At 37.8% G+C, this 23,512-nt stretch overlaps 2 protein-coding genes across 6 annotated transcripts in view; one reads left to right on the top strand and one right to left on the bottom strand.

Moving 5' to 3' along the window:
• Positions 1–4,212: 4,212 nt before the first annotated feature.
• On the top strand, positions 4,213–8,626 carry si:ch211-194m7.5 (olfactomedin-4). The gene is made up of 7 exons (XM_036124985.1): positions 4,213–4,321; positions 4,430–4,560; positions 4,639–4,858; positions 5,008–5,164; positions 5,330–5,557; positions 6,243–6,411; positions 7,329–8,626. The coding sequence occupies exons 1-7, from the start codon at positions 4,268–4,270 to the stop codon at positions 7,786–7,788; spliced, it is 1,419 nt and encodes a 472-aa protein (XP_035980878.1). The 5' UTR covers positions 4,213–4,267; the 3' UTR covers positions 7,789–8,626.
• Positions 8,627–9,394: 768 nt separating this feature from the next.
• Positions 9,395–23,512, bottom strand: part of ndrg4 (NDRG family member 4) — an 87,482-nt gene continuing 73,364 nt past the window's right edge. For 3 of the 5 annotated variants that reach the window (XM_036124946.1, XM_036124963.1, XM_036124969.1), the window contains 10 exons: positions 22,939–23,025; positions 22,764–22,820; positions 21,594–21,697; positions 21,430–21,486; positions 21,090–21,141; positions 17,209–17,256; positions 16,466–16,501; positions 16,281–16,332; positions 16,094–16,132; positions 9,395–13,577 (listed from right to left, as the gene is read on the bottom strand). In XM_036124946.1, coding sequence (XP_035980839.1) covers positions 13,423–13,577; positions 16,094–16,132; positions 16,281–16,332; positions 16,466–16,501; positions 17,209–17,256; positions 21,090–21,141; positions 21,430–21,486; positions 21,594–21,697; positions 22,764–22,820; positions 22,939–23,025 — 687 coding nt within the window. In that variant the 3' untranslated portion in view covers positions 9,395–13,422. The remainder of the gene's footprint in view (positions 13,578–16,093; positions 16,133–16,280; positions 16,333–16,465; positions 16,502–17,208; positions 17,257–21,089; positions 21,142–21,429; positions 21,487–21,593; positions 21,698–22,763; positions 22,821–22,938; positions 23,026–23,512) is intronic. The other 2 variants (XM_036124956.1, XM_036124975.1) reach the window with 1 other exon arrangement.

The following is a 23,512-nucleotide window of genomic DNA, read 5'->3' as shown; positions in this document are numbered from 1 at the left end:
ATGATTTACAAATCTGTCCCTGCAGAGAATTGAAAACTTTCACATCCACGTGAAACCCCACTAGGGATGGGAAACCAGAGTTTCACAACAAATGTGGTTGACTCAAGAGTCCTCCATTCCCCTTTTCTTTACGCAAGATTTATTGTTTCATGCGTCAGGTACATCCTGTTGTTTTGCCCTGAAAAAGAACCTTTCCTCCATCTCAGCTCCTCACCAACATGTCAATGAACCAGCATCACTAAGCTAAAGAGACTGAAGACTGCATCCATGCAGCATTTCAAAACGTTCAGCTCTTCAAACAGATTTGTTTCAAACAAATGTTTGAAGCACATCAAGCTTTGTTATTCTACAGCTGCATTGTATAATTTTGCTAAATAAAGTTGCTATTTGTGCACAATATGAAAGTTCTTTACAGTCCAGACTTCAGTACGGTAGCTCGAAGGTGACATCTGCCTTCTATGCAGATAACAAAATAATATCATTTTTACAAGTTCCCTCCCACATAAACCACACAAAATCCTAATATATAGATGTTACAAGAAACGAAAATGAAGGAAATCCACCAGAAAAGCAAACTACCAACATAGGACAAGAGCAATGTATAAGAAAAATATCCAAAAATGATCAATGTAATAACAATTAAGGGCATACTACTATCATATAGTTTTTTTTTTTCTAGCAGTTGATCATCATTAAACTGCATTTTTCATTGCATATTTTAAAGTTCTGTATTAGTAATGACAACACAAAATCTTCCTCTGCATCTTATTCTCTCATGCCAACTACCTTCATGTCCTCTTTCAAATAAAAAATGTAAATGTGTACTATTCTGCAAACTACCAACAACATAACACTTTAGATTTCCTTTTCTTATGTACGATGAATTTATTTTTTTACTTCAGCCTCCGATCCCAAACCCCAGGCTGAGCAACTATAGTTAGGTAACAATGTTGTTATATCAATGATGTCAACTAAACAACAATCATGACCATGTCACATTGTTGATCAATCCATAATGTGTGACCACCTGTCATGTTGCCAATCTGTAATCCTGCAACAATATTAGCGAACGTTTCTTAATCTGTATTGTAAGAGATTTTGCCAAACAATGTGTTGGGAGTATGGCCAATGTAAAAAGGGTGAATCCTGTGGATAACGACTTTTTACTTCCTCTCACAACAGTGAAACAGTGAAATAGAAGATGGATGGACAGTGAAATGGATGAGATAGATTTCTACTGCAAACTTATGCATTCATTTTCTTTTTTTCTTTGTTGTGTGTAATAGCTTTTCAGTCTAATAAAATCCAATCTGCCCGTATTATCTGTAGTATCTGCTGTCATCCTAAAAAGCAACCAGATGTAACCTGAAGATGGGGTCATTGTGCTAAAGTTTCATTAATTAATTCAAAAGATTATAGACTGATATGTTTGCAGCAGTAGCAAATAGAAACTAATGCCATGATTAGAATTTTTTTCTGTAGCAGAGAAAGAAAATCAAAACACATTTCCTATTGAGGAAGAGGTATAGCTTTCTCTTAAATTTGAAAATATTTAAAATTTGCATGTGCCATCAAACAGTGCTCTAAATTAACCCAAAACTCTTTATGAGAATTCCAGGCACGAAGTATTACGATAAGTATTCAATGGTTTATAGCTCATTTTGTTGAAATCAATAAAATCATGAGAAATATATTGTTGTCAGCTTGTGTTGCTCATGGAATCTAGCCTGGTCTCTGACTGTAACAATTAGTTTCACTTTCAGACACCTGGACTGAACTCAGCATTAATCTGTGGTGCATGCCAGGACTTAAACCCAGCACCTTCTTGCTGCAAGGCAACAGTGCTACCAACTGTGCCACTCTGCAGCTCCCACCGTGGAACCAAGCAAGCACAAATACATAATCTACACTCACACGTATCTGTCTGTCTGTCCTGGGTGTTGTAGTGTTGGTAATTATTGGTGTTGATCTTGACGAAGTAGGTATATGTTTGCAACCAAGACATTTGGTAGTGTTGGATAAATAAATATTATTTAACCTTCTGAGGAGCTAAAATGCAAAAATCAGTTTGAATCTGTTAGAAAAACGTCAGAATGGGTATTAGTGGGAGTTAGTGTGTTTAGTTAGTTAAGAGGCTAAATGTAGAAATGTTAGCATTTACCATTAAAAAGGCTTTTCCTACATAGTCAGGAAAAGTATGACATTTGCTTTTATCCTTTTTCAAGTATTAAAAAAGGAAAATTAAGCAAGGGCAAATATTCTGTTTCACATACTTTTTGTCTCAATCCATAAAAGTGATAAAAGTCTAAGTTTAATTATTGCAGTGATTTTCACAATGAATCCAAACAATTTGACAGGAATCACCGCTATGTTTAATTTGCTGAATCACATCTTTATTTTACCATTTTACCCATCAGTATTTTGATTTTTGGCTTACTGACTATAATGCACGCTCGATCAAAATAAAGGTTATTTTCTGAGGTTACTTAATATAATTAGCAAACTGCAACCCAGAACGTAGAAATATGTAGCCTCTTTGTTGCACCCCCACCCTAAATTTAAAACAGCTAAATTCAGAGGCGTTCATAAATCTCAGATATCGCTTCTTACACGTGATTTTCCTGTTCCCAATCTATGAGTCACTGTGGATGTGAAACGCTCCCTAGAAAAGGAAATTATAGAGTTTCACAACAACAGTGTTCGACTCAGGAGTCGCCCATTCCCCATTTCTTTCATGCAAGAGGTATTATTTCCCATTAAAAAACAATTGGTAGTTTTTCTTCGCAAAAGTAAAAAACATTCACTTCTACTTTTCTGTAATCAGCATCACTGACCTTAATCACCGCTGACTCCAACACCACATTTCAAATGTTGGTTCTTTGAATAACATCTTTTGTTGTAATTTAAGTAAACTATCCATCTGTAGAGATGTTAAATCTTGATTTATTCTGCTGTTGCACATTATTTTAAGACCTAATATTTTCAATTAAATAGAATTTTCAATTCAATTTTATTTATATAGCGCCAATTCATGAAACATGTCACCTCAAGGCACTTTCCAAAGTCAATTTCAATCAGATTATACAGATTGGGTCAGATTATATTTCTCACCACACATACATTTGATGTTAAAGTTACCATTTGAGAGATTTGGTTTCTCTGATATTGCCACACATCCTTTCTGCAGAACCTTAAACTATTTCACATGGATGTGAAACTTCAAAACAATTACAAAAAGATGTGGTTTCACAACAAATATGGTCGACTCAGGAGCCGCCCCTTCCCCTTTTTTACCCACGTTTGAGCTGACTTCTCATGTTTAAGTTAAGTTTTACAATATTTGAGGTCTAAAGCTGCCATCCAACTCAGTCCTTCCCTTTCTGTTTCAAAACAGCATCCCCTGACATTTATATTTATTTTCTTCCCATTTCCAATAATTCACAGCGATGATAATTCAATAATTGTAAATCTAACTCATCTATCAGATACAAATAATGTGTGTGATTTTCTTCCTAAATTACAACTAAGAGATACTGGTTCATCACACAAAATTAATAAGCCCAAGGGAAAACAATTATTGTTTGGTTGTTGCATGACAAAAATATAAAAGTTTACTGGGTTATTTTTGTTTGGATTTCTTTTTGTTCAACAGCCCTTCATACAGCCTTTAACTTTAAAGTATTGGTCAACTTACAGAAATTAATCCCGTTATAGAGTCAAAAGTATTCTTATTTAAATGAAATGTGCTTTATTGTTCCAATGTGAAAGGTGTTATGGAATACAAAAAAGAACAAAAAGAAAATGTAATCAAATCAATATAATAAAAAGGGAATAGAAATGTTCTAATCTTTTAAAAATAAATATATAAAACAAGGTAAAATGCTACTTTCAGCTGGTTATAGAAACATTGTTTATTTCTTAAAAAGGTTTTAATCAACAGGAGTGTTTTTTCCAGGCATAATGTTTTTCACACTAACTGATTAAGAAATGCATTCAGAAGCTTGAACGACGCATTCTTTTATGTAAATTCATCCACCCGGGAGCAATATACTTGCACGTTATACCCGTCCGTGCGTGTTTCATCAACAGGTCAAACTAAGAAAGTCCGCTCCGCCGCAATTCCAAACCGCAGAGAGGAAGTGAATCTCTGCAAACGTGCAAATCCCCTAACTCACATGTAGAAATTTGTGGGAGTGTTCGTGAAATAGTGGTTTGTTCTGCAGTCAGACTGTTTTCAGAGACAGTTCAATGTCCTCTCTGATACATCATGAAGCTTTACGTAATCCTCCCGCTGTGGGCCCTGTTCACCGTCACCCAGCAGGTAAGAATAAGGTTATTAGTGTTTTCTTTTTATTATTTTTACTGTTTTATTTGTAGATTTCAATTAGTTATTGATTTTGCCCTGGTTTTATACATGTCATTATTTCAGGATGCACCATCAGATAATTGTGTGTGTGAGTTCATCAGCTCAGAGAAATCGTTCCCTTATGACAAGCTGAAAACAGCACAGGACAGCGCTTCAAGCTGCACAAAGACCATCACTCCACAGAAGGTAGGCCGGTCTTGTAATTTTCATACAGACTTCATCCTGCTGTGGGTCTGCATCCATGCGTCGCCTGATCACTGCCGGTCCTGCAGGCCTTTGCCCTTGGACAGCTTGCTGCTGGGCCTGAATCGACGCCTGTCCCAGCTGGAGCAGGACGTGGCAGTCCTGGAAAAGGAGGACGATGGAAAACTGTTTGGAGCGCTGAGTCTGCACGTCGTCGAGAACGAGCTCACAGAGATCCAGCAGATGATCGATAAGCTCAACAGCACTGCTAGAGAAAGCAAGCAGCTCAGTGAAGATATGGCTCAGAAGGTAGATTCCCAGCGTTAAAGCAGAATGACTTAAAAATATCTCTTATAGATACTGGTACATTTGGACAAATTTATGCACATCAACAGAACTGGACTAATTCTTAATCATCATTTTACATCTACAATGTTTTTTTTGTTTTCTTTTTTTAGCTGGAGGACGTAAAGGAAGAGATGGTGGAGCTGGAAAAGTTTGACACCATGCAGGTGGTGAAAAGGCAACAAGCCAACCAGCGCCTGAAGAGAGACCTGGACCAGTGCATGAACAATGGAGTTCACGGCACCATAAAACCCCCTGAGCCTACGGCTGGTAAGTCATAAAAGGTTGTTGGTGGTTGGCTGAATCCTAAATATTGACCTTAAATTTAGTGCAGGTGAAAATTAGAAGTTGTTGAAACGGTGAAGCACTTATAACACCCCCTACATACTGTAAGTTTGATATCTTCCTGCATAATTTAACTTTACATTCTCCCAGGTACCTGTCCATACGGTCAGTTCATCAATATCACCGGACCGAGGGTCCACACAGGTGGAGAATATGCTGGTTCATACAAATATGGAGCCTGGGGCCGGGATCCCAAACCAGAGCCAGGGAAGGAGAGCTGGTATTGGAGGGTGATGCTGACGTCCAGCAACAGATACGCCCATTACGTCCGTCTCTACTCCACTCTGAGCTCTCTCATTGTTGGGATCAGTGTTCCCGGTAAGAACTTATTTTTCATGTGCGTTTTCTAACTAGAAATAAATGGTCTAAATGGTCAAGAAAAAAAAATTGTTTATCTGACTATTTTTAGTAGAGGATTGATAGGAATCTGTATTATTTTGTCAGAATTCTTTGTAAATTCTGTGTTAGTGTGAGTTCACCTGTAGTCCAGATCTACTCAACTTTGATGAACTCAATTTATGAAACTTGGAAAACCTTGTGTATATATTACAGATTATTATCATAAAAATTAATTCATAAGCTTGTCCTCTCTTTGCTTTGGTGTGCCAAACTTCTCAGAGAGGAAGGAATGTGTCAATGCAATATCGCACAACGAAAAAAGAGTATTTAATTTGGAAAAAAAGTAATCCTTAGCAACCTCTTCTAGTAAAAGAAGACATACAACAGAAAATGTTACTAGTACAGTATTTTCTTTTTTTTAAGATCTGTCATACTGACCTTCTAGTCTTCTTTTTCTTCAGGAAATGTCCTAATCCATTCATCTAACCTATCAAACCTATAATAGTAGAATGTTCTTTACACAATCACAAGACAACATCAATTAAATGATCAGGTTCTTAATTTTTTAATAATACCTAGACCTCAATTACACTGAGGTCCGGGTATTATTATCACATCAGTAACAGTATTCTCACATTTTCTTAATTGTACCTTTTTCTACCAGGTAACATCCAGATTTCTCCTTCTAACCCAACCACCAACACCATCCAAGGCCCGAACGCGGTTCTGTACGCAGGGGCCCTGTACTACAACTGTTACAACAAAGCTGCTGTTTGTCGATTCAACCTCACCTCCAAAACTGTGACCTCCTTAGATTTACCGAAAGGAACCAGGTTGGTGCTTAACTCTTATTGAAGGTGTGATTGCATGAATAAAATTCTGAAAATTACAGCCCAAAAAACATGTTGTTGCTGTAAGGCAACTATGAAAATCTGTCAACATCTATGTTCTTTATAAATTTATTTTAGTTTTTCAAGGCCCTCAAAGTGCTCCAAATTAAGTTAAGTTAAGGATCAATAATTTGGATTGTCTCTAAGGTTTCATCGAGAACCATAGCCATACAAGTGCACTGCATCATTAGCAGGAACAGCGTCGACACCCAGGGGCTACTAATTAGCTGATAGACAAGACAAAGTCACCATGATATTTTATATCGCTGTTTAATGCTTTCTGTGAAGTTAAACATGTTGTCAGTCTGCTACATATTTCCACAAATTTATTAAAATGCACATTTTGTTAATTAACTCTGGGTTTGCATGCATTAAATGGCCAAAGTGGTATTTTGGGCATGCAAAGCTACTTTGGCTTCATTCAAGCATGTCTGAGTAATCCTCCAGCATCGCCTCACTGTCCTGGAAAAGGTTAATTACCGCTGTACGTGGAGCAGTCGTTAACCGCCCCCCCCCCCCCCCCCCCTGCAGGAAGTACCTACTTTGACCGTGCCACCCCTGCCCAGTGAACCACACGGTCAGGAGCATTGATGTGAGGCAGAGAACAATCATTTTGATACTGATGCTGCAGCGGCTCTAGGGTGACCCCACATGGGTAGATGTGATGAAGGCAAGCGTCTTTCTTCCAGGAGACCTAAATAATTTAAGTCAATTAAAAAGTGTTGCACCTCATTGAACCTTGTCAGTTGTATCTTTTTTTCAGTTCACAGCAGAATGTATTTTCCTTCTGCCCTAGAAATAGGACACCATTTTCAAAAATGACCACAATTAATCTGTTTCTGCTTTTCTGTGTTTACCAGGTATAACTCAAAGGGGGACTTCTGCCACCTTGAAGATTGCTACCCGTTTACCGACGTGGACCTGGCCACGGACGAGTCGGGCGTCTGGGTGGTCTACACCACTACCCAGAACTTTGGGAACCTGGTGCTATCCAAGGTGGAGGAGAGTGATCCGCCGAAGCTCGGCAAAACCTGGTGGACTTCAGTCTACAAGCGAAGCGTGACCAACACCTTCATGGCCTGCGGTGTCCTCTATGCGACACGTTATGTCGACCAAAACAGAGAGGAGATATTTTATTCCTTTGACCCGACAACGGGGAAGGAGAATTTCAACGTTGGCATCCACATAAACAAGGTGATGCCTAACATTCTGTCCTTAAACTACAGTCCAGTGGACCAGATGTTGCACGCGTACTGCGATGCCCAAATGGTCTCTTACAAGGTTTTGTTTGAATCGATGGGTAACACCTTTACATATTAAAAAGCTAAAAACAACAGTAATGTTCCCATTAATATACAGATTCACTAAAGCATTGAGCTAATGTAAGAGAAACATGTTATTCTATGTCTTAAAAGTATATATTTTTAAACAAATGGTCTTCCTTCAATAAAGTTATCAACTTCTGCTTTCCAGTTTCAACAACTAATGTCATCTCCCTACTGTCTGCTATTGTTTAAGTTGTACAAAAAAGAAATTAGTTGCGTTCTCAACCATCAACTGAAATCATAATGTTTAATAGCTTGCTAAATCTAGCTAGCAATGACAAATCTCAGAGATGGTCAGAGGTGAATAGATGAAATTAAAATCCCCAACCAAAAAGATGATCCACAGAAAGTGCATCTAAAATGGGGGAGCAGTCACAATGTGGAGAGCTTTATAAAAAAAAAAAAAAAAAAAAACTGAAAAGATTTTCACAAAACCCCAGACATAAAGTCAGACTTTTAGTTTTCTTTCAGCAAAGACTTTCTTCTCACCGCTCTTCCGTGAAGGCCAGATCTGTGGATAGCAGGGCTGTTTTCCTGTTGACTGATTCTGGCACCGGACATGTGGATCTCTACAGCTCCTCCAGAGTTACAGTACCATGAGCATCTTGGCAGCTAATCTTACTGATACTTTTTTTATTTTCTCGTCATAGATTGAACAGTTGTAAAATGTTCACAGCTTGATGTGCTGCTTTAAACTTCCCCACAACGTTGACCTGTCTGCTCTTTTTCCTTGTCTTCATGATACACTCAGGTGGACTCTATTTGCTAATCTGGGGATTTCTGGTTGAACTGGGTTTTATTTAAAAGGGTCTGAAATAAAAGTCTAAGGCACCCTTTGCATTTCTGCTTTTAAAATCTTTTTGAAACCATGTATAGTTTTCTTTCATCTAGAGTTTTGCACACCTGTGCTCTGACCTGTCGCATAAAATCCAAATAAAATACATTTAAGGTTGTGTCTGTAGGTTGTGTAAAATGAATAAAGGTCAAATATTTCAATAGTGTGTTGCAAGGCACTGTAAATTGACCTGAGCTAGATGCCTACCAGGGTAGTAGGACACATATTGTGTTGCATTTGCAGTTGGGACACAGAAATCCTGGCTTCTGATAAGAAAAATCCAATATGATGGCTACTTTAGCTCGACTTTTCCCTCGGAAAGTCAGAGAAATTTTTCAAGGCTGATTGTCGGTTCCAATATGGCGGCTCCTCGCATCAGCAACCGTGAGCTGAGATAAAACATGTTTATTTTACAAGGCACAGTTGTAAGAGTGCATCTAAACTCAATGTTACATGCTACAACTCTGAACCAAGCAAATTAAAAGTTGTGCGTGCATGTGGAAAGCACAGCTTTAAAAGGATGTTTATAAGAGGTACTACGAACAAAACAACAGCTTTCCTGGGTGTCGCCATACTGGAATCCTATCCTTTTTGTTTAACTGGAACGCTTTTTATTCAGGTTTGCCCCATTCCCAGCCCTGATGTCTGAGGCATATGCAAGGCAGTGAGAGAGGTGTGTGAGTTTCATAACTGTTTAAAGTTATAGATTTACTAAACTTTATGTCTAAAACAAAATGTTGAAAAATGCCACACACAACTTCGGAAATGATGACATCAAGTCTTTATTTCTTGTTACTTGACCAGTACATGGACAGAGACAGCTAAGTTTGCATTTATATAGTATATATATTATATTTAAATTTTACATTACACATCTGAATGACAACAAAGCAGGTAAGAGTCTTTCTACTGTTGTGAATAGAAACAAGTTAACAGGGAAGACTCCCACAATATGAAACAAACAAGAAAAGAAAATACCTTATTGCTTCATACAAATCAATAATATTGGCAGTAAGTAGAAGCATAAGAGTAGTAGTACACGTTAATCAAGATCTTTATACCAAGATGAGGTTACACCCTACAGCTAACTATAAAAAAAAAAACTCAGGGGAGAGAAACAGAAATGTGTTTTCTCACGTTACAGTAGTATTAGTGTTTGGTGATGGTAACCTGCTCTAGAAATAAAAAGTATCTACACGAGCGAGGAGGTCTAAATGAACCGATCCAGAGAGCCGCTGACAGGGTGCCGCGGACGTTTCTGTTTAAAGACCTTCGGAGAGGGAGGCGGAGGAAAGAGCTGCTGTTTTCATGTTCAGGGTTGAATGTCAGCGTTGTGGGGGCACAAAGAAGAAGTGCAAACCGTGGTGAGATCGAGGTGTAGGATGACGATACCGTACAGCACTTCAAAGAAGGGACAAGATACATTCAGGAGGCCCCCAGGCAGTGTGGGTTGAAGTAGTGTGGGAGTTAAACCAGAGTGTAAGATGGCAGAAAATAGCTTTTTTGTGAAAAGAAGAAACACTGAATGATGATTGAACGTGAACTCCGCTACGTGCAGCCTTCGAATGTTTGAAATTCCTTCGCAGGGTGTTTTGATTTGATCTCATAATCCATCTTCAGCTTATTTTTACATTTTTTAAATATGAACAACAGTTAATCTCTCATGCTTCAACAGATTCACATTCTTTTCTTTTAACATTCACTCAATTATATTTCATGGTAGCATCTCTCTCTGTTCTGCTTTAACGTCCACTTTTTTGTGCCCTCCGTCGCCCCCTGGTGTTCCAGAGCAGTTACTACAACACTCTTGAAAAGTGACTTCAGCTGATAGCCCTTTAGGGTGCGGCTGGGCTTGCCTGTGAGAGCCGGGGCACCTTGTGATTTTTTTTTTTTTTTGGGGAGTGGGTATTTTTTTACTTAAAGGTGGCTGGGGGTTGCCCTACATTCCGAGCTTGGAGCCCAAATGGCGCCAAAACAGCCCCGCCTCTGACAGGCCGCCTCAGGGAACACACACCTCAATGTTTGGAAGCTATGTCCCTTCCTAAAGGGGACTGAAATGTTTTGTTTCATACTTTTTAAAAACTGAAATCAGTAACAGGTGAAGCGGTGTTACATGAATATACTGGACACTGATGCAGCTAATAAAACCAGGGAGCGCCACGTTTAGTATCAGTAAAGGTGGTCCGAGTTCACAGCAGACAACAGCACGTGCCTTTTCTAGTCACAAACTACTCTCGCTGTATATATGCACGACTAAAAGCGCTAAACTAGTCAGATTACGGCTAAACACCAAATCACTCACTGACCACGAAGCGATGAGTTCTTTCGTTTGTGTAAATTTTGTGTGTTTCAGTCGTTTCTTTGGCGTTTCCGTCACAACACCCAGCCCACGCATCTTTCCTTTCAGTAAATGAGTGAAAGTGTGTGCTTGTGTGTGTGGAGAGTGTACAGTATGAGGGTGTAGCTTTGGTATATCCACGCAAAAGGGCTGAGTGCTGTAAGGGTAGTTCTTTGGTGCCAGCCAGGTTTGGCCCAGTCCTAATACCTTGGCTCTCTAAACCTGGTCTGGTCTGGTTTCTGGTCAGACTGGGATTGTCACGGTGGTGATCACACTTAGCCGACTACGGCCAGGACTAGGTCCGTGCAGAAGAGCTTCAGATCGATGATGGGTGTTGCAACTATTACTCTAAACATCCATCTATTTTATCCTAGTAAAAATGCTCATATTATTACATACTACTGACACAGGAATGCCCTAAGATTTACATTGACATGCAAATATGTGTTAATAAATACCTCTACACTATGTTTATGTATTGGATTTTCTTTAGCATGAAGTGACCTACACACACCTTAAAGCTGCACTTAGCAGATTGCAGTAATACCGAAAATTTCAGCTTCAACAGCCATATAGTTTATACCAATACAGCAGTCATGTTCACCTGCCTGGCCTGTCAGAATCAAGAAAAAAAAAAGAGATTTTCCTGAAATTATTTCAGTTAGAGAGCAGAGAAGCACTGACCAGGCTTTTTCTGGCTTATTGTCTTTCATTCTAAGGACTATAATACACAGAAGAGAAGAAATGCGCTCCAGCTTTTGTGATAGAGGTAGTAGATTTAAATCCAACAAAGAGCAAAAACACAAGATTATCCCTCATTTATGCATTAAACCACTTGCTCCTAAACTTTATCTGATTTTTTTTTTAAATAAATAAAAAAAGTGCATCAAAGTACTTGCTGTTGCCCACATGCATTAATACAATGAAAATAATGTGACTTCTTAATTTTGATGCATTTATTAAACAGGGTGGGAAAATTTTGATTGTTTTTATCACCATTCATCGGCCACCAAGCAAAAAAAAATTTTAATTCCAAATCTCTGAGTGTAGTATTGGTGCATCTTTCTTTTGAAAGATGCAGAGAAGTGCTTTAAAAGACCTAAAATATATTTGTACAGTCATGCTAACTAACATAAAATACTCTTTTCATTCTCAAGTACTAATAGCATTCTCATAAACCTCTAAACTTGCTCAGATCTTGAGGTATTTCATGCTAGAACGAACAAATAATACAAACATGCTTATGAAACAGTTTCTATACCTTTCCCAGGTCAGTATGACCATCATTCATTTAAAATAATCCAAAAATGCAACATTTTAAAAAAAAATATCTAAAAATCTATACGCTTTTATAGATGAGCTCAACTAAAACATCGAAATTGTGCAGTGAAAGATTTAAGAAAGGAAAGCTTAGTTCCAATCTTTGCCACAATGTGGTGATAAAAATGCACAATACAACTACAACCGTCTGAAAAAGTATTAAGTGTTTTTACTTTCTTGTAAATTAAAATGCACATTCTTCAGAAACTGCATGTCAGGGCCTCACATGAGACCACGCAGCTCCAGATTGTCATCTTGCATAAAAATCCCTCATACACTAACCCTTCCCTCTGCTTCAGTTCTTAGTAAATATAAAGCCAGGTTGGGGAAGATGACAACATCACATTGTTGTATTTTGAATCAATATAGATTCAGACCAAATGCAGCTTTAAATCAGCGTGCTCTGCTCTAACTAGGCTCTAAAATAAACTAACACATCATGTCTAAGAGCTACAGGTGCACTCGGCTACGGTAGGACGGCATGATGCCATCTGTTCGACTCTGGACGCACCTTTTTGTTCTCACCTGGCCACTCATGGCGCCAGATCAGCGTCCTTACAAGCACTGCAGAGAGAGATGCTCCCAACTTCTCACTAATAACATGAAGTACTTTCCAAAATTCACATGCATTACTCTGTTTTTTCATTAATTTACCTTTGTGGCGCCCCCAAAAGTCCTGCTTCCCTCCTCATTTTTGCCTTTCAATCAAATGTTAACAGCAGCTTTTTAATTAAACATCGGTGTCTGGGTAAAGAGTTGTTTGTTTAGATGGGTGTGTGTGTGTGTGTGTCTTTTGGGGGTGGTGGGGTGGTCAAAGGGGGCACAGGCAAATTAAATGAGGAACACACTTAGCAAACACAAGAATGACACTTCCAAGAGCAAAACCAGCAGTTTAAATCTTTAAGTGTTGGGCGAGGGGAGGCTTGGTTGGATATTCAAAGGTCTGCTGGGTGTGTGTGTCAGAAGCAGGACAGATGGTATTTTACAGTGACCGGGGGAAGAAGATGGCAGACAAAGATGAAGACAGAGAGAGAGAAAGCCGTCAGCAAACACTCATCATCAGGCCCAATTTTTGATCCCGTTCTTCCCTCTCCACCCTCCACTACCCTTCTTCCTCCCTTTCTCCCTGTGGCTCCTCAACAGGACACCTCCATGGTCTGGGAGACGGCGCCAACCCCCTCGCCGCTGTCGGAGTTGGTGCAGGCGCGGGAGCGGGACCCCTCCACGGAGCCGGCGCTGGTCAGGGAGGCCGTCCTGGAGCGAGCCAGGCGGGTCATGCTGGCGGAGGGCACTGTGAGGAAGAGGAGAGCCAGAGTTAGATTTTAGGAAAGAGGGAAAAACCAACGTAATGTGGTAATGTTGGGGAGATGTAGGGAGGACATGCTAATGTGAATAACTGAAGAATATACCTCTTTTTTCAGCTGACGGGCTTATACGGCAGTCATAAAAAGTTTGGGCTGGTAAAAAAAAGCTGCTAATGTGTCGGCAAAGAGACACATTGTAAGCACCATGCACGTTATTCTCAGTTTAACATATACAGCAGTATTCCATGGGAATAACTAAAGATTTATTCAGACCTGTACTTTAAATTAATTTGTTCCGTTCATCTATTTCATTAGCTAAAGACTATGATTATATTACTTTATGTTTTCCTCTGTAATTAATATTTTTTCTTCTCTGCGAGAAAGTAAAGACTTTCAAAAATGCCAATATGCTGAAATGTTCATTACGGGTCAGTAGGTGGTAACTGACTGTCCTTCATCAATTTATGATTTGTTTAGTCTCATTAATAAAAAAAATATATACGTTTTACCACACATCTCAACAGCGTCTCAACAAATCTTGCTAAAGTTGTTCTGGTTTCTACCCCAAATAACGACCAGGTGTCATTATTTAAACTGAACCTATTTTGCATATAGAGGAGTTGTTCAAACACAGCAGAAAATGTTTGACTTGCTCAACATCTAATTGTGAGCAGGGCCCAGAAGAGAAGGTTGAGTGAGCACTGTTTAAACACCATTTCTTTTTTTTTTTTCCACTGTTCAAGCACCATTTCTATGACAAAGTCCAATAATTGTCCAGTCATAGTTTCCTCAGTAGTTCTACTGGTAAGTGTGAGTAAACGCCGTGACAGGCTGGTCATCAATGAGCCGTCCAGCTTCACTCTCCATCTACATCTCACTGGAGAGTCAGAAAACCTCAAGGTCAGTGTTCAAACATGAAAATGTGACAGACCGAGTAAAAGTTGTAGCAGGAAAAAGGTAAAAAATAATTAGGTATTACTTTTCGTTTAGATGTTTTTTTAATATCAGTCACATTTGAGAAAACCATATAACTTTTTTTATTTCTTTTATTCCTGTCTGTTGTCAACTCTACCTATCAGCTGGCTTTAGAGTGACCACCGCTTTTATTTCAGAAAGTTTCTTTCCGTTTTCCAAACAATCTTAGCACTTTTGAACAGCCTCAAAACTAATTTTTTTGATCTTATCAGTGAGGATTATAACAGCCTAGAAACATAGATTGTCCAGTATGTTTCAATATGAAGGCATTTTACAACTAGCCACTTTAATCAAAGTTTGAGTCCCTCCAAAACCGGGGATTTCACTTAAAAATATTGTGTGCAAAAATAACAAAAAAACTAAGCATGTACTCTTGAATAAGATGTTTACATCCACTGTACAATTTTTTTTTTCGGTTGACATATCAGTCTGAACTTTTCCTTTTATGTCAGCTACAATTATCAAATAAATAAATACATTCTATATGGTAAATGCAATGATGAGAGAGTTTTTTCCCCCTCTGCAGAATTTTACACACACTAAGATTACAAAGACTTTAAATATCTTAAGAGAGCCCAGATGATGATGTAAAGTCTTTGTGAGCCTTTGATTTACTTCAGTTAATTCATGAGAACTGAGTTAACTCAAAGCACACCTGTTTTAAGGCAGTACTGTTTCCTCAAGGGACAACATAGAACAATCAAGGGAAAATAGCCAAAATTTCAGGAAGATAATTGTGGTATTCCACAAATCTGGTTTATTCTTGAATACAATTTCCCAGATGTCTGAAGGTGCATCTTTTTCATCGCGGTAATGTGCCAAAACTCCATCAAACTATCACATAAAGCCCGTCGGTGGACACCCTAAAAACCAGAGTCACAGAGTTTAAAGTAGCTTTTCTTTCACATTCTAAGGAAATGTAGGTAAACCTCTGAATTTGACAAAAGTATAAAGAACTAAATGTCTTTATAAAGCTCTTAGTATTCAGCAATTTAAAAAAAAAGCGGTAATAGTAATTGAGCTTTTATAGGAAACATGTAGTCTGCTTTAATCTCAGACAAGGAGAAGAATAAAAAAAGATTATGTGTCTTTTTATAGAGTACGGAAATATCTGCTTGCTAATATGCAAAAATTGCGCTTCAATATCTTGATCCTCAGTGGGTCCCATTTTTTGCATGTGATTTAACAGGATTTTATTTTCATTTGAAGACATTCTCATTTGTTGTGAAAATTATTTGAACGCGTTTGCTCATAGCTAGCATATTGCCATGCAAAGAGCATAACTGGGGATGCAATGGAGTAGGAATGGGGAAAGAGGGTGTGAGGACAGTATATTTTTCCACTGAAGGAAAAATTTGGTCTGATTAAACGAAATAAAAATAAAAACGTGAAACAAATAATCACAGCCCAAAAAGATTAGAATATTAATAACCCAAAAGATGAACTAAAATAAATGAAAATAAATTTGAAAATGCTGTTGGAGAGGGCAGCAGTAAGAGGTCAGAGCTGAATGGGAAGGAGGAAGTACCTGGCCCTCCACTTAACCTTCGATCCTTCACATTAGCGACTGAAAAAACGGGGCAAGGAAGACAGAGGGTAATATTAACAATCCATGTCCCTCTGTGTGAATTTTGTTTTTCACAAGACATTTATACTAAAATTATTTATTCACGTCACTTTTACTGACTGTCTTGGTAAAAGTTGAGAATACTTACTATAGCCCATTCCCTGCAGGAAATACTTGAAGGCTTCAGTCAGCTTTCCTGGCTGAAAGAAAGGTCATTATTTTTAATTGCCCACATCCTCTACACTGTCTGTCTGGATAATTTTCTTAAATTCGTCTTCTTTTTTCTTTTCTTCTTTTTTGAAAGGGCAGTCTTTTAATTGTATGTGATGTTACCTGTGTGAGCTGTGGAAGTCCACCGGAGTCAGCCATCTGCAATCAGAAAAGATCAAGCATTGGCGCAAGGATCAAAACATTTCAGTCCCTGACTTTAATTGCATTAGATTGCTAAAAGCAGTATGCCCCAGTTTCCTGCATCTGATAATTTTAAAAGGAGTCCCCAAGGCAGAATTTTAGAACCCATGATTGAATTTGACTTTGTAAAGTGCCTTGAGATGACATGTTTCATGAATTGGCGCTATATAAATAAAATTAATTGAATTGAATTTGTTTCAATTCTTTTTGCTGTTAAACTCCACCTTTATGCAGATGACACCATACTTTATTTATTCCACATTTAAGCAGGTTGTTGATAAGCTTCACTCTGCTCTTAAACTGCCAGATTAGATTCTTGTTCTGTACTGTTTTTATTGTTTTATCCTGTAGCACCATAAGATAATTGTTTAAATGAAAATTCTACAAAATAAATGTACTATTATTATTACTTCTTGTCTTTCTCGTTTGTCATTTTAATCTGATTACTTTATGTTAAAATTGATCATAATTTTACATTTTTTGGGGATTTTGTGTTTTCTTTTTGCTTCATTGACATTTTACTTGGTATGGTATGTGAGATGCAATAACACATATTTCTGCTTGGATGAAGGAGTCCAGGAACCTTTTCTTGGCTATTTAAGGTATGAATCTATCTGCTAGTTTTTCATGCAGTAACTATAAGTACAAGAAAGATGAAAAGTTACCTTTAGGAAAGTAGTGTTAGTTGGGTCCAGCTTGGAGTTGCACTCAACCTTAAAGACAAAATAAATAAAGTACTTAAAGTTAAAATTGGATTTTACTAACAGGGAACCTCTAATACAAGTTGTATTTATATGTTAAAAGGTACGTCAAACAAGTTTTTTGTGTAATTTTCAAGTCAAATAGCAAAAACATTAGCCTTTTCTGAATATATGCAGTTACAGTTTTGAGGTTCTGAAACACAGTCATTTATGTTCTTTGTCCTAAAATATTTTAATCTCTAAAATAAGTCGTGAAATTGCTGACTTCAGAATGGCAAATCAAGCCCCTTTGATTCACTGTTCAGCATAAAGAGCTCATCCAGAGTTAGATGACTAGATTTCTTGTAAAAAACAAAAAAGAGATCCGAGCAACTTGACTCTGGGTCACAATTACTGTTAAGAGTCTTCAAAATGTTTGTGATTCATCTAAATAAATGCAAATATTTTGGTGGGAATAAATCTAAAACGACACAAATAATGAAGCCACAGCCTTTTACCACTCAAATCCAAATTTTGGTTGATATACAACTTTTTGCGTTGTTGTTCTCATTGTTATTTTATTGCAAAAGCAATCAGTCTCCAGTTTGGACAAGCTACGGCCCTGAAGTGACCCACATGTGCAGAAGAAGACATGATGCATCATATTATGTTTACATGATGCTCCACATGTCAGCATATTTGAACCAACACTGAAGTTGATGCACAATCAGAGCCTACAAAGTGATGACCAGCTCCATCAACGCAGTCGGCTGCAATGTTGATAAAAACTGTTGTGGCAAGACTTGACGGGGACTGACTCTAACATGAAACAAGCATTTCAGAGTGACTATCTTGACAAACATACAGGTTGCATTGCACTGCACAGAGTCTGTATAAAGAGATGCAGCTGAAACCTGCAGGTTTGGATGAGTTGGCAATTGTTAAAAAAAAAAACAACAGTCACAAAATCTGCCATGCCTGCTTGTTTAAATTTGATCTTAACACCTCCTGCACTGCATACAGTGACGGAAAGGTTGGATAAAATGCAACATGACCGTGTGGACTGCATGTTTAGAGAAGCATCACATATCTATCTGATTTAAAACCATAAGTGGCATGCTGCTGTATTGAAAGAAAAAAATGTATTTGTACTGTTTAGAATGATGCAAAAAAAATAATTATATAGGCCTAAGAAATGACCAATAAAATTGTTTTGCACATCAACAGCAACAGGTTGGCATCATTTTAAGCTGGTGTCTTTGGTCCTGGCTCCACCCTTAGTGGCCATTTGCAAAACTCTTTGGTTAAAACGTAAAATGAAATAAAATTAGTTTTGAGAAAAAAGACAATTTAAACAAAGAACTATAGAATCCTTTGGGATAGCAGTTTGGTTGCAGCAGTTTGGAGTAGTCCTGACAGATAGATTTATGTAATAAAATTAACATAAAATATGGGAAGTTTGGAAATCAATTCTTCTTATATTCAAAATAATTTTTCTCACTGTTGAAATTCTGCTTTTAGAGGTGTTATGGGGAACCATTGTCATTTTGGTGCAGAATTTATTTTACAAGACCTTAATCAGATGCAATGAAATGCAGGTTTTCCTTATAGAACATTTCTTTGCAGTAATGGCAAAGTTACTAATTTTACTATAAAATTCTTGTACAGGAACAGCTAAGCCCTAGTGATATATATAATCAGAACAAATGCAAGGTACCCATAGTTTACTTACAGCGTCAAAATTGTCATAGTAGAGTAGTGGTCATTAACCCAAATCCATCACATAGTTAGCTGGACTGTGTTTTATATTCTTGCGTATTTCTGCATTTTATTTGTTATTTTTACTACAGTTAGATCAATTTGATTACCTTTAGTGTATGTCGAAGACTATAAATTCAATAATCCTAGCACAGAATTGATGGTATAGCATGCTTTCGAGGTGACACTTTTGTGTATATGAGTGATCCAGATGCTGCAGTGTGCTGCAGAGATGAGTCAGTCAGGCCAGCAGAGGCTCAGCCGCGGTGTTCACACACATAAATTAGACAGATGTGCACATGATGCAACACTCCTCAGATACAAACACACAAAGTGAACATCATGCACATGACAGCTCTTTTCATCCCATGACGTTTAAGTTTTGATGCCAATTGTTAGACTACAAGGGTTACTTACTCCCAAAACAAGATGAAAAATGCAGGTTAGGTCACAAGACAGGAACAAAAACAAACTGTAATCTGATCAAATCTGACAACTAGAAAAATGAATTAGTGTCTTAGTGTAAATATTCAACATGTCTTCTTCTAATAACACTATGCAAATTGTGATTTATTAAGTCTGGCAAGATGCAGCCGTTCCTCAAATCAGGAAATGTTAAATATAAAACTTGACCTCCATCTGTCAGAGCCAATAAAACAACTTCTGTTTACATCCCTCCTCTTCCTCACATTCCTTCTCTTCATCTTTGCTCTACTTTCCTTTCTACTGAAAGGTTTTATAACAGCGTTGCTCCCTTCTCTCATCCACTGCCTACATCAAGAAGAGAGGTTTGATTAACTGGCGCAGAAGGGCGTGCATATCTGGGCCACTTCAAACTAGGAAACCCCAGAGACACAGCCAGGCCATCTGTCCCCTGGAGAACACACACACAGATATCTGCACACCTATAGTATTGCAGACACACATCATGTTCATAAAGAGACAGATGGACAGCATTCCTGGAGGGTAAGAGGGGTTGTGGCGTAAGAGCACCAGGTCTCTGCTGGCTGACTTGTTTCTGTTTACCTGAATGAGGACAAACAGTCATTGACTAAATGAATACGCCAAGAACAGGATGCTGAACAGAGCAGGCTGAAAGAAGGAGGGTCGGCTGCCTAGAGCTTTAGTTAGAGTATTACTTATTTACTCCTATATTACTTATTTAGTCATGTTGACAGGCTCTGCTAAATAAGGAAGGTAGCTGACAAAACAGCAGAATTTATACAAAACACTAATCTTTGTTAAACTCATTTAATCCAGATGAGTCCAAAGTGGATTTATTCGGTCCAACGACAACAAGGTTAATGCCGAGAGGTTAATGCCGTTGGATACTTTTGGCAGATTTTAAGGGAAGGATGTTTTTGAAAATTTATTTTTATAATCTTGTAAAGGAAAGCTTCACATAGCTGTATAATGAGTGCAATATGGAATACAACATAGGTTTTCTGTTTTGATTAACTAAATTAAATAAAGTTTATTATACAGTATTTGTTCTAATTACTGTAAAAATACATAAATAAAAGAAAAAAGAACGGTTTTGATTTAACCATTGATTAAATAAAACTGGTCTTTGTTGATTACTCATCATAGGCACAGTTAGAATATCAAAACTGCTTAATTATTAGCCTGTAATAACACTGAAGTTGGCTACTACATTCAAGCTGAAAGCTACATTGGCGCTGACCTAAAGGGCTGTGTCACTGTTTTTTGATTGGTCTGGGCTGCATTTGATCACATCAAGTTCAAAGTCTGAAAAATGTAAGACTACTTAGACCTAAAATGTTTGTTTCCACTGTAAACACAGTTTGGGATTAATTATGTTTGTGAAATCACAAATTGAGAACTTTATCAGTGCCCTTTTTTTTGTGAGTAGTGGCTTTAGCGTTGGGTCATCAAACCTACACTGATTAAATCATTTCAAAAACTGTTTGTGTGATGTATAAAACTTCCTTTGTGAAAAGGAAATAATGGGAATATCAGTTTCACCAAAAATATATCTAAGTTCATGATACTTTTTGTTCACCTTTTACACCAGGTCATTTATCGTCTTATGTTATTAGCTGGATGTGTTGCTATGCCTTACAGATGAAGTATGATGTGAGACTCACCACTCCCTCTTCAGCGGGCGCGTTGTCTCCCACAACCAGCATCACTGGACACCTGCAGAATTTTTTTTTATTTATTTTAAATAGTCTTCCCAGTCAACAACTTTGACTAAAGAAACCAAACTCCTCTCATTAATTTTCATGGGAGGTGATGAAACTAGGAAAACAACTATGACTGTTTCTTGAATTGTTTTCATACTGCGTAACACAGCCAGTAAATGTAACATGTAAGGAGATGGAGCCACAAAAGGGGAAACATTTTTAGTAATTTGTAATTAGGTCTGGTAAAAACAGTTAAACCATGGATGAAGTTGTCCTGTAAAGACATTTCCTCAAGACTTACTTCAAGGTCTTAGCATTAATCGCTGTTCCACCGCGGTTCATCTCCAGGTCCCTCCGGCTGAAATAAGCGAAAACAAAAAAGACAACAGTGTGAGTTTCACCCGCTCTGTCAGGTTGAGGCTGTTTCTTTCAAACTGAAACACGATTGTGGATTTGCTCATTCACCTGTTGTACATGTTCCAGAAAAGCTGGAGGTTGTGGTGGTTGACGGAGTTGGTTATCTGTTGTCGGTAGCTCTGAACCAGTTCTGTGTTGTTCACCATTTCGTCCTGTATACACACGTACACACAAAGTACAAATGACTTACAAAACTACAAATGTGAACTAAAATTATGTAATTACAACTGATTCAATTTAAAAGTAATTTACTGTTTTGTTTGTTTGTTTGAACATTTAAATGTAGCAGTATCTTGATTTATGCATCATGTTACTGAGTCACAGAGCTTGAAAAATAAGCATTAGATCTTATCACTTAGGTCTTATTTTATTCCAGTTTATTGAAACAAAACAAAACATCTGAATGAACACAACTTGCCACAATGGTGTAACACTGTTAAAAGGGCAAACAATGCATGCAGAAATGTCTCTATCTCACTTAGTTCCTTTAATTTGCTCAGTTTAAGTTTATGGAAGCGACATTAGACACTGGTGCGTTACCATTATCCACAAACTGCTAACAGATGAAAGGCTGATGATGTGCTAACAGTTAGCCACAAACTGCTAACAGTTAATGGTGCTGAAAGGCTGAAAAGGATTAGTTTTAAAGGCAGTAGCTTCTGGTGGAAAATTGGTCATAGAACTCTAGTTTTTTACACGTCACCTAAGTCCTACTTTACTAAATTGTTTTTATGTGACAACAAATACAAGATTAAACATCAATATGTTGGCACAACAGGTCTAGTAAGAAAAAAATTAAACATAGTAAATGCTAGTTGATGTCTCAAGAACAAGCTGCAAGATCTTTCAAACCAAGGCTGCAAGAGCAGCTGTGGAAGAGAGGTCAAGTTTATCTGTTCTTGCAGAGAGATGTAGAGGCCTTAACTTTATCAATGTAAATCAGCACATCATCAAAAACAGGACTGACAAATGGAAAATAAAACTACACATGAAAATGTTTGTGGTCAAATTGGCTAAAACAAAAAGAACATCAGGTTGTTACAGAAAGCCACAAACTGCTAACAGTCAAGAATTTGATGCAGAAAAGGATAAACATTAACAGTTTCAAAGAAGGATTCATTCTCTTTATCGTTTTAGTGTAAACCCAATTCTTATACTTTCCTAATCTAAAATTAGTGGAAAAAATAGGAAAGTGGTGAAATGAAACTCTGATCTTACCTGGCTGAAAAGATGTGGCAGCACAGTATCTGGAATAGTGCTGGTCAGACCTGACAGCTGATGATGCAACAACAAAACATACATTATAGTTACTGAGAATACTTGACACAAAAATCTCTTCTGACTTTTTGAAGGTCCAGATTAAAAATTATTGGTACGACCAAGAGAAAGGCACCTTGGTGGCAGCCCAGTCAATCCATCCTTTGCCATTGGGGTCGATGTTGAGCAGAACCAAACCCTCCACCATGTCAGGGAAGATCAGCTGAGAGAAGGAGATAAGGGTAGACTTATTTCTATAATAAATGTTTTTCTGGAGAGCAAGCAACATATCAGCTAATGCTCAAAACTGGATCATGCAAATGCAGCTCATTAAATAATTTTACAATCGTGTGGGGTATAAATGTGAAATACAGCCCTCTTTGTATTTACTCAAGAAAAATCTGTGATTATAACTGTGGTTAAGAGGAAATGGTTTGGAGAAGCCCATGCACATGTGCAGTATGACAGTATGACGTTGCACAATATAACAGACCCGTTTAAAACCACAGTGTCGGTTTGGTCATATGTCCAAATTTAGATTTCACTCCCTGCCGTTCTGAAGGGTTATTTAGTGGTGGTGCCTTTTTAAGCATGGAGTGTTGGTACACATGCGCATACCGTTGAGTTTCACAGCAAAGCGTCTAGTAGGGAATAGGGAGTGTGTTGTGCTTTAAGCTTGCAATTAAAACAAACATTTTTCATGGATTGTT

The sequence above is a fragment of the Fundulus heteroclitus genome, chromosome 2 (genome assembly GCF_011125445.2).
Source record: "Fundulus heteroclitus isolate FHET01 chromosome 2, MU-UCD_Fhet_4.1, whole genome shotgun sequence".
NCBI classification, from domain to species: domain Eukaryota; kingdom Metazoa; phylum Chordata; class Actinopteri; order Cyprinodontiformes; family Fundulidae; genus Fundulus; species Fundulus heteroclitus.
This window is presented reverse-complemented; position numbering and strand designations above follow the sequence as displayed.